Raw genomic sequence first — 10,251 nt, forward strand, 5'->3', positions numbered from 1 at the left:
TAAGAACTGAACACAAGCCTCGTTTTATTGAAGAATGGGATCTGGCTAGACTGCCCTCAGGCAAGTCCTGAGTAAAAGAACCGCAGGATGTGTCTGGGTCACATAGATTCCACTGGCTTTAAGCCTTTCCTTCAGCCCCATCAACACTGATCAGACACATGAAACGCAGGAGTCTGGGTGGGTGTGGCGCACTTAATGAGGACATTCTCTATGAGAAAGAGAAAAGAGCAGAAAGGAAGGTGACCTGCGTCCACCCAGGGCTGGATGAAGAGACCCTAAGGTCTGTAAAGGCGTAAGTATCTCCATGTGTAAGCCCAAATAAACAGGCAACTGAAAAAATTAGTGCAAACTCCACAAAATTCTTTTTCCCGTGACGGTTATTCTGAAGCTTTAAACAGTTTTATTTTAGATTTTTTTCCTCTTGAAAACCTACTGGCTCCCCAGCTTTGCTGGTGTCCTGGGCACAGCCTCGCCTGCCTCTGGTTCTCTGCTCGGAGGTGCACAGAAGGCGGGAGCGTCAGCAGAGGGGACCAGGAACGTCAGGGAGTTGAAGGACATAAGATAAATAAAGTGAAAGAATTACAAAGCCACAGGGACTCGGAGATCCCGTGTCCTCCCTCCGTCTTGGGCACGACGACTCGCCCAGGGGTTGGAGCTGGATCCCCGGGCGCTGCACCGCCCTTCGGACGCTCAGCCTCAGCCTTTCAAAGTAAGGCAAGAACCTTTTTTCCAGACAGCGAACAAAGGATAGACTTTGCTGGAGAAGGAGGCGGTGAAGGTGAAGATGGGCGCCTGGGTCTCGGCGTTGAGCAGGGCCAAGCGCCCCGCCTCGTAGTCCAGGGAGACGCCCACGAGGCGCGGGATCTCGCTCAGCGGCAGGTCGGTGCCCGGCGAGGTGCTGGCCCAGCACTGCTGGTGGGAGAGGATCACCGCCCAGACGCCCTCCTCGGCGCTCAGATCCTGCTTCCCTTTCCTCCTCACCTCCTCCCCGACCACCCCCACCGTGCAGCCGCCGCCGTCCCCCAGCTGCACCTCCACCTGCCAGCGGTGGCGCCCCGAGGAGAAGCCGGGGGAGCCCAGCACCACCGGGAGAGCATCGAAGCGCAGCTGGCCGTCGGGCAGGTTCTGCTTCCGCCGGGTGTACTTCACAGACTTCCTGTCCTCGGAGAGGACCAGGCTCTGGCTGGCGGTCTGAGGGTCCAGAGTGACAACCCCTATTGGGAGGAAGGCGTGGCCATCAACAGATCTGGCGGCACAAAAAATGCCCTTAGAGCACGAGTGCTGTGAGTGCGAGGCAGAAGGAGCACCGGCCTTGTGCAGCCTGCCATTGTCCCGGTTTCTCAGAACCTCAGTTCCCCCTTTTGTTCCAGGAGGCAGAGGATGACAGCTCTACCTGACCCGCAAGTGGTGCTGTGCTCTAAGGCTTTGCTTCTCAAAGTGAGGTCCATGGATCAGGGGCATCCGCTGTGCCTGGAAGCTTGTTAGAAACGCAGAATCTTGGGCCCCATCCCAGGCCTAGTGAATCAGAATCCACATTTTAACAAGATCCCCAGGTGAGTTTTCTGCACATTAATTTGAGAAGCAGAATGAGGTGATGTTTTAGGAATAGTTTCTAAATTAAGCACCAATTTAAAAGTAAATGCTATTTTAAAAATTGTTCAATATTTGTCCAAGTCAATAAAGAGTCCAGCACAATGCTGGACAAAAAAAAACAAACAAGCACTTGATAAATATTTTTGAATAAATAATATTTATACAAGTAACTAATATTAATTGAGCACTTACTATGTGCCAGGTATCATACTAAGCTTTTTGCATACATGAATTCATTTATCTTCAGCTACTTGTGGGGTGGTACTATTATATTTTCTATTTTATAGATAAAGAAACTGGGACAAAGAGGCTTAATGACTTGTTAGTGTCTCATAACGAACAAAGAGAACCCAAGCAATCGGGCTCCAGAGTTCATATCTTTAATTGCTCTGTTTGCTGCCTTGGATTGAAAGGATGAATTCACAAACGCATAAAGGAAAGAATGGCTCCCGAAGCCCCCAAGTGTTTACCTGTATCTGTTTCCAGATGATGCACCAAGTTTTCTGAGGGAAGCAAAAATAGAAAGATCTGTGACTTATTATTTCTTATAGGCACCCAAAAGGGCGGTGTGGCCTGGGAACAATGTGACATCAGGGACAGGAGAAGGCTCGGCTTCTGCTATGAAAGAGATGTAGTCCTCACCTTCCTGCCTCTCAGTGCAGTGCCCGTCCTTGGGGAGAGGAGATGCTCGAGGGAATGGTCTCCCTGGGCAGAGGGGGATCACTAAAGGAGGGCCTAAGGGATGAAAGATGTCTTGAGCCAGGTTTGGAAGGTGGGGAAAGATGGAGCTGGATGGAAGGCAGATGGGCAACTGATGGGAATGGGGAGAGATGCTGCCCCTTCCTGTTCACCTGAGAACGCCCTCATCATCTCTGGGAGGGTGAGTATTTTCCTGTGGAGATCGCGGATCTTTTCGACAAGGTCAGGAGAAATGGCCTCTGGACTCACAAAAGTCTTCACCTCATACCTGCAGACAAGTTGGTAACCAGTTAGGTTCTAATTCCAAAAATAATGTTTGGGTCATCCAGACCCAATGAGGCTAAAATCAGACTAAAGAATCTTGGCATCTGTGGTGAATAATTAGATTATCATCCCTTTATCTTTGCTGGAAATGTGTAGCTACTAAAGCAAGAGCATTTCAGCTAGACCTAAGAGGAACAAATGGTAACCACTCCTCAAGAATTAGGGGTAGGTGCTTTAAGAGAATGGGCCTGTGGGGACCAAAAGGGAAGAGATCATTAGCCTCTAGAGGGCGGTACAGTACCATTTGAAAAACAGCCTTACACAGTCTTTCTAATTTGTTGTGCTGTTCAGTACAAAGGGGAAGGGATTGTGCAGGAATGAAAAAAGGAGATGAAAGAAATCCTATACTGCAGTGAAAAAGCCCTCAATTCTGGTTCCAGCTCAGTCGTTGCTTGTCAGTCTCTGTGTGACCTGGAGCAAGCACTTCCCCTCTAGGTTTTAGCTTCTTCACCAGACCAGAAGACCTTGAAGGCCCTTCTAGATCCCAATCTCTGACACTCTTTGAAAGTATGTTTAGAGAACTTCCTGATTCAGGGACAGCTGAGTTCAGCCCCCCTACACATACATGGGCACACAGTATATGAGAAGTCTTCCCTAGCTGCTGTGTCTGCTCAGCCCACGGCAGACTGCTGATGCTTAGAAAGGAAAGGAGCCCTGCTATTAGTAATGCCTCTCAGCTGCTGGTTGCTGTCCTTTTATTGTAGCATTGGCAATTTTGAAGAAATGGGAAAGTTGAGTGGGAAAAATGATTGAACGAACAGACTGGTCTTCCCAAGTTTTGTGCTTATCATATTCTATACGAAATATTTCCCCTTAGGCTATTTATTTATTTATTATTTTTTTAGACTGACATTTTAAACGGTGTTAAATACTGACTTAAGCACTAATAATTTCAGGGATTAAATAAAATGTTCCTGGATCAGCCTAACGTAATTATTATTTATAACTTCACTTCTCAGGGAAAAAAGTGCGTCCCCAATACCAAACAATGAGTTTTGAAAGGAACCTTAGAATACAAACCTTAGTAAATTGGGGCTGTTTATGTATGAGTGGAGGAGAGAGTGTATCTGTCGGAGTGCCTTTGCTTTTCTGAGTAGCCACCTGTGGGGGCGGGGTGGGGGGAGTCAGTGAGTGCCCCTCCCCCTTCAGTCTCAATGTCAAGTGTAAAGCAGGTGGGACTGGGCAGTGGGCCCTACCTGCTCTGGTTGACTCCGACATCCTACAAAAGAAAAAGATACACTTAGTTTCCACACTTCCTTCCCATCAGGGATTCTGTACATCCTTTCTTCCTCAGCGTATCAGCTCAAAACTCTCCTCCTCCAGAGAGGTGACCTTTCTAATTACCTACTCATCAGACTGTTCATTTACATCATGCTTCCGTACTAATGTGGGACTGTGTTGTCAGTTCATTTGAGCTGCTTTCTCTGTCTCAGCCTCATCCTAGGAGTGTGTTCTGCCTCCAACAATTAGGAGATGGTGGTTAGCAGGGACCAGGCCTTCAGTTATCAGCCAGACCTGATGTGAAACAGGATAATATAATGATAATCACAACAGGCACTGTTAACTGAGTCCTTTCAGTGAACCAGAGACTACGCTAAACATTTTGCATGAATTTTTTTTTCACGGTCTTTGCAACAACCCTATGAGGGAGGTGCTATGATTATCCCCATGTTTAGAGAGGTTACAAGATTTGCCAATGTCACACAGCTAGATGAGCTGACGCTCAAGCCCTTGACTACAAAGTTCACTCCAAAGCCCTTGGCGTGACCATGGTGCGTGACATGGGAAAGTCATCCAGCCTTTTTGGGACTACATCTCCGTAACCTCTCTGGGCCAAAGGAACCCAATAACCATCAGTCCCTCTCATTAGAAGTAATCTCCGCTTCCCTTTCCTGTCTTCCTCCAGCATCTTCCAGCCCCCAGTATGGTGTCCCCTTCCTGTGGACTCCCTCTCCTTTCCCACGAGCTGGTGGGCTGTCTCTCACTTGCAGAAGCTCACTTGCTGGCTGCTGACACTTCTCTTCCAGCTCTTTGACCTGGGCTCCAAGCCGGGCGACTTCCTCAGAGAGCTTCGAGATATACTCGTCCCTCTCCTTCCAGATCTGCTGCTCCAGCTCTGTCAGCCTGGCCAGCGGGAGATACTGATATTCCCCCAGCTCCTGCTGCAACCTCTCAAAAGCCGCTTCCACCTGCTGCTTCTTGCTTTCAATCTGAGTCTACGAGGGGTAGAAAGACAGGCATGGTTAGGGAGAAGCTCACAGAGCTGGGTTCCCAGAGGATCACCTATGAACTTGATTAAAAGGGATAAGGAGTAACTAGTTCCAAGATTCATTCTCCCAAATAATACTGTGGTACAACGAGGTAGGTGTCACGATAAACTTACCAACGATGAGGGCGATGCTCTTGTCTCACCTAGAGATTCTAATAATAATGCACATTATACTCTCAGAGCCATGTTGAACTTTTCAAACATCCTTCTGTATCTGCAATACCATCCTAACTAACCCTCCCATACCATCCCTAGAGTCAGGTGGAGATGATCTCTTAGAGAGCAGTTGAAGCTAAAGGAAGCTGTGATTAGAGCATGGTGTGGCATTGTTCTTAGCCACCGAGGTTGCCATCTACAGGGCATATTTTGATGGGAGTTGAGGGATGCTGGAGACGTCTTCCTGTCCCCAAACTCTGTCTCCTTGGTCAAGGGACCAGAAATTCCCACACTGTGGATTTCCTCCCGGAAAATTTTGTAGCACGAGAGAAGAGATGGGAGGGAGGCAGATATCGCCTCACCACCAGCCTACTGTCCTCGGGGTCAGCCTTGTGGTCAGTACTGGAATGCAGACACTGATATACACTTTCTGGCCCCAAGCTTCCTATCTGAAGGCAATGCTTTCAGGCAGACAGACTGTAATGGGAAGAGCAATGGATTAGGGGTCAAGAGACCCAGGTTCTACCCATTTCATTATGAGACGGCTTTGCCGTCTGACCTTGGGAGCAGCACTTTTCTGGACATCAATTTTCTGCTCTGAAAAATAATGGCTGGCAAGACGGATCCGGGATTAGAAGATGTCAGAACCACTTCCAGCTCTCATGTTCTGGGATTCCATAACCTTGACCCCAAATGCCCTTCTGCAGAGGCAGGGAGGTGAATAAGAACAGTCAGCCCGTTCTTCCCAGCTAGGCAACGGATACTAGACAACAAGCTTCCCCAGAGTCTGTTAAGAAAACCCCTAGATGGGGATTTCCAAGTGGGAGAAATGGATAAATTGTTTTTGTTTACATAAAGTGAATTTTAAAAACAAAATGTCAAATAACTTTATTCTGAAGTTTGACTACACAGGTAGACTTATGAAACGCATTTTTGAGCACTAAACGGAGTATGGACATAATTTTCAAATACTACTTGAAAATTATTATTTTCAAGTAATAATTAAATTAAGTTATTAAATTAAATTATTATTTTCAAATGATATTATTTAATATTTCAGAAAATATTATTTAACATTGCAAGGTTTTAGGCCTAAAAAATGTGCCATTAACTTTATGAAATCCTACAGGTCATATTTTCTCAGCACTGGGAATAATAATTTTAAAAACCATCGGTTAATGTATAACCAATAAATACTACCTAGCTGTATGAAAATGGAACTTAGGATCATTTTAAATAGCTACTGGATTAGACAGAAAATCCAAACTGAGATTACTTTTACAGAGTCAAAGAAGTGCTAAGGAGGAAGCATTGAAACTAGAGACAAAAGACTAAATTCACCTAATTCTACCCAAACTACCTTAATGTTACAGGAAACAATGTATACATATGTCAAAACATCATGTTGTACACCTTAAGCATATGCATTTTTATTTCTCAATTATACCTTAATGAAACTGGAGTTGGGGGAGAAAAATGCACCCTTACAAGAAAGAAAAGAAAAACAGGAATTCTGGCCATGTACATGTGTTATTCATTAGAGTGGAGGATTATCACTTCAGAAATTTGTACAAAACATAAAAACACTTTCAAGAATTAAGAAAATAGTTACATTCTACAAATAACGACGTTATCATATGATATATGGGGGGGAGTGGTGTTCTAAATGAAGAAAATCAGGATTTCTTATAAGACACTGTTCTGTCACAAATGTCTGTGTGAAATATTTTACTCATGGATGCTAGGTGGATATTTGATGTTTTAGAACAAAATTATGTATATTCCCAAAAGTCATTTAATGCAGACAACTAAAAACTCTCAAAAGTTACAAGAATCCTTAAAATGCCCAACAGAGCTGATGGGAAAATTTGGGAGCTTCTTAGGACCAGAAGTAAACAAGAGAAGGATCCAGAGGAGTGATCAAACTGAGAAGCCAGTGTTCCTTCCAGATACTGGCTGATCACATGGCCCTCACTCCTGTGTGGACCATCCACCCTGCCCCCTTGGAATAAAGAAAGAAAGGTGCTGACTGGAGACATCCCAGATGTGGGATCCCCAAATGTGAGAACCGCAAGGAAAGCTCACAAGAAAATAAACTAACAGGATGAAGGGTCAGAAGAAATTAAACATCACCTAAACTTCAGATATTAGAAATATGTTTAAAAGGTTTAAAGACAATGGGAATAATAGGAAAAATAATTAATTTGAAAGAGCAAAAAAAAAAAAAAAAAGAAAAGTGAAAAAGCATATTTGGAAAACAACCAAATAGAAATCAAACAGTTGAAAATTAATTAAAAAGAAAAGAAAAAAAAAGAAAACCCCCAAAGGAGAAGGTGGCCAATAATGTGGCCTTTACCAGGAGCACTTGGAGCTTCCGGTCTTCCCGGCTCTTCATGTCTTCAATGTCATCTCTCTCCATTCTCAGGGCTTCCAGCCGACTCCTGAGACGGTCCTGTGGAGAGAAGAGTGGGCAGAAAGAGGTGGCTTAATTCAGAATTCAACTCACAGGTATTAATTGTCTGCCATGTTCTAGGCACACCGTTAAGTGCTGAGGAATTCAAAGGTGAAAAAGGCCCAGTTCCTGTCCCTACAAGACCACCATCGGGACTTCCCTGGCGGTCCAGTGGTTAGGACATGGTGCTCTCACTGCCCGGGCCCTGGGTTCGATCCCTGGTCAGGGAACTAAGATCTCACAAGCTGCACAGCACGGCCAAAAAATAAAATAAATAAACAAATAAAAATAAATAAATTAGAAAAAAAAAAGACCACCCTCTAGAGATGGAGTCGATCACAAGTGATTAAAAAACAAATGGACAGGGCTTCCCTGGTGGCGCAGTGGTTGAGAATCTGCCTGCCAATGCAGGGAACACGGGTTCGAACCCTGGTCTGGGAGGGTCCCACATGCCGTAGAGCAACTAGGCCCGTGAGCCACACTACTGAGCCTGCGCGTCTGGAGCTTGTGCTCCGAAACAAGAGAGGCCGCGACAGTGAGAGGCCCGCGCACCGCGATGAAGAGTGGCCCCCGCTCGCCACAACTAGAGAAAGCCCTCGCACAGAAACGAAGACCCAACACAGCCATAAATAAATAAATTAAATTAAAAAAAAAAAAAAGAAACTTGTTTTAAAAAAAAACAAACAAACGGACAAATGCAATAATCAAGGTGTGCACACAGTGAGATGGGAGCACAGTGGAGGGGACAATTCTGCCTGTAGGGACAAGGGAAATTTGTCAGAAGCAGAAACTGGTTACAGTGGGCCTTGAAAGATAAATTTCCAGTTGGGTAAGAGAGGGGGAGGAGAGTACTTAACGCTTCTGAACTGTACACTTAAAAATTGGTAAAATGGCTAAAAAAAAAGAGTCAGGGGAGAGGAGAGCTTTCCAGGAGGAAGGAACTGCATGTGAAAAGTATTAGAAGCAGGAAAGAGGGTTAATTCAACAAACAGCAGGTACATAACGGTCAGTTTGTCTGGACACATGGTGCCCGGGCAGGGTGGCTGACCGATAAAGGCAGGATCCCGACTCCAAGTGGCCTTGAATGCCTTGCTGAAGACTTGAGATTTCTTTGGGCACTAGGGATCCACGGAATGATTGTGAGCAGGGCAGCGACATTATGGGCTTTGTGTTTTGGGAAGCTCTGCCTCGCAGCAGATTGGAGGGTGAGGGGACAGGTAAGAATGCAGACAGGGACCTTGTTGGAGCCTCTGGGTGACAGATGGTGAGAGCCTGGATTCGGCAGTGGGGGAAATGCAGAGGGAAGGATGAGAGATATTTCTGGGGAGGCCACTTCCAGACCTGGTGACTGAGTGACAAGAGAGAGATCTGAGGGGCAGACAGGAATGCATAATGTCCCCAAGGCCAGATGGGCTGCTGTACAGCCACACCTCCCTTTCTCAAAAAGAAGAGCAGTGCTTGTTGGATGCCTTCCCCATCCCTGTCTTCCCTCTGAGCTCTGGCAGTCAGGGCCTTGCTAGACCCCATATCCAATCTGGATCCAGGGAGACAAAGGCCACCCTGCCCATGACCTGCAGGACAGCCTGCTCTCCTTCCTTCCCTAGAGAGTGAAGCCATGGCTACAATTCTCGGTGCTCCATCACCGCGAGGTCTTCTCGGGGCTGGAGCTGAATTTCTCCAAGACGTGAAAGGCCACGCATCCAAGTGGAAGGAACCACGTCCCCCTCAGTCTGAGACTGCCCCAGGGTCCCAACAGCCTTGGGGTCCCCTGATGTGGAAGCTGTGCCCTTCATGAAGATCCCCGCCCTATTCCCTTCACCACCTTGGGGTACTGTCCTGCCTCAAACAGCCCCAAGCTGACCCTACCTTTCTTACCCGGTAGGGCTGGATGGCCTCGTCCAGGAGGCCCACGACGTGGGCCTGGTGGGAGGGACCCTCCCGGCAGAACACACAGAGGAATTTGGCATCATTCTCGCAGAAGAAATAGATCTTCTCACCATGCTCCTTGCAGTAAGTCTCTGTCAGAGGGCCCAGGGGCACGGGGACCAAGAGGCTCTCGGTCTGCTGCTTCTCCTTGCAGAGGGGACAGAGCAGGACCCTGCCGGAGGGCTGGGCACCCATCTGGGAGGGTGGGGGGAGACAGTGCCAGCAGAAGGTGTGTCCACAGGTGGCGGTCACTGCATCCTCCAGGGGCCCTCTGCACTCAGAACAGGCGGCCCCTTTGTGGGAGGGGGTGGAGGGCATCATGGTGCCTTCCCCAGCCCGTCCACTGTGGCTTCTGCCTCAGTCCACATGAATCCTCTTTCCCTGAAATGGAGTCACTTTTACGAGTCACAGAGGGAAAGGAATGGGAGGCTGAGAGAGGGGAAGGCAGGAGTGTCCGGACAGAGAAGCCACCTGGCTCCACCTCTTGTGTTTCCCAGAGTCCTGGCCACCACCTATCAGCTGAGTGGGTCCAAACTCCAGGGCATCTCAAATTACCCAGCATTTCCCAACAGTGGCCCCGTCAGCCAGTTCTCCACTCCTTCTGGTCCCTCCGGCTCCTGGGGTGGGGAGCAGAGCACGCCATGAGGTCACAGGGAGATGGGGTTTCCTGGAACCCCTCCCTTGACCACAGTGGGGTGGGGGGAATTGAGGAGGAGACGCTGCTTCCTGTCCAGCTGAGCAGGTGGGAGCCATAAACTTCTGGCTTTGAGGTGTGCACACAGCAGCAAAGTCCAGCCGGAGTGGGAGATGCTGACTTCCGGGAGACTCTGTT

The 10,251-nt window shown here is 47.5% G+C and overlaps 1 protein-coding gene across 1 annotated transcript; it reads right to left on the bottom strand.

The window, feature by feature from the left end:
- Positions 1-696: 696 nt before the first annotated feature.
- Positions 697-9,737, bottom strand: TRIM15 (tripartite motif containing 15). The gene is made up of 7 exons (XM_007449220.1): positions 9,369-9,737; positions 7,398-7,493; positions 4,602-4,832; positions 3,813-3,835; positions 2,445-2,560; positions 2,064-2,096; positions 697-1,214 (listed from the first exon to the last, which is right to left on the bottom strand). Exons 1-7 carry the CDS (start codon positions 9,735-9,737, stop codon positions 697-699), a joined length of 1,386 nt encoding a protein of 461 aa, XP_007449282.1.
- Between the last annotated feature and the right edge of the window lie 514 nt (positions 9,738-10,251).

Source organism: Lipotes vexillifer, unplaced genomic scaffold, assembly GCF_000442215.2.
Source record: "Lipotes vexillifer unplaced genomic scaffold, Lipotes_vexillifer_v1.1 scaffold657, whole genome shotgun sequence".
NCBI lineage: Eukaryota > Metazoa > Chordata > Mammalia > Artiodactyla > Lipotidae > Lipotes > Lipotes vexillifer.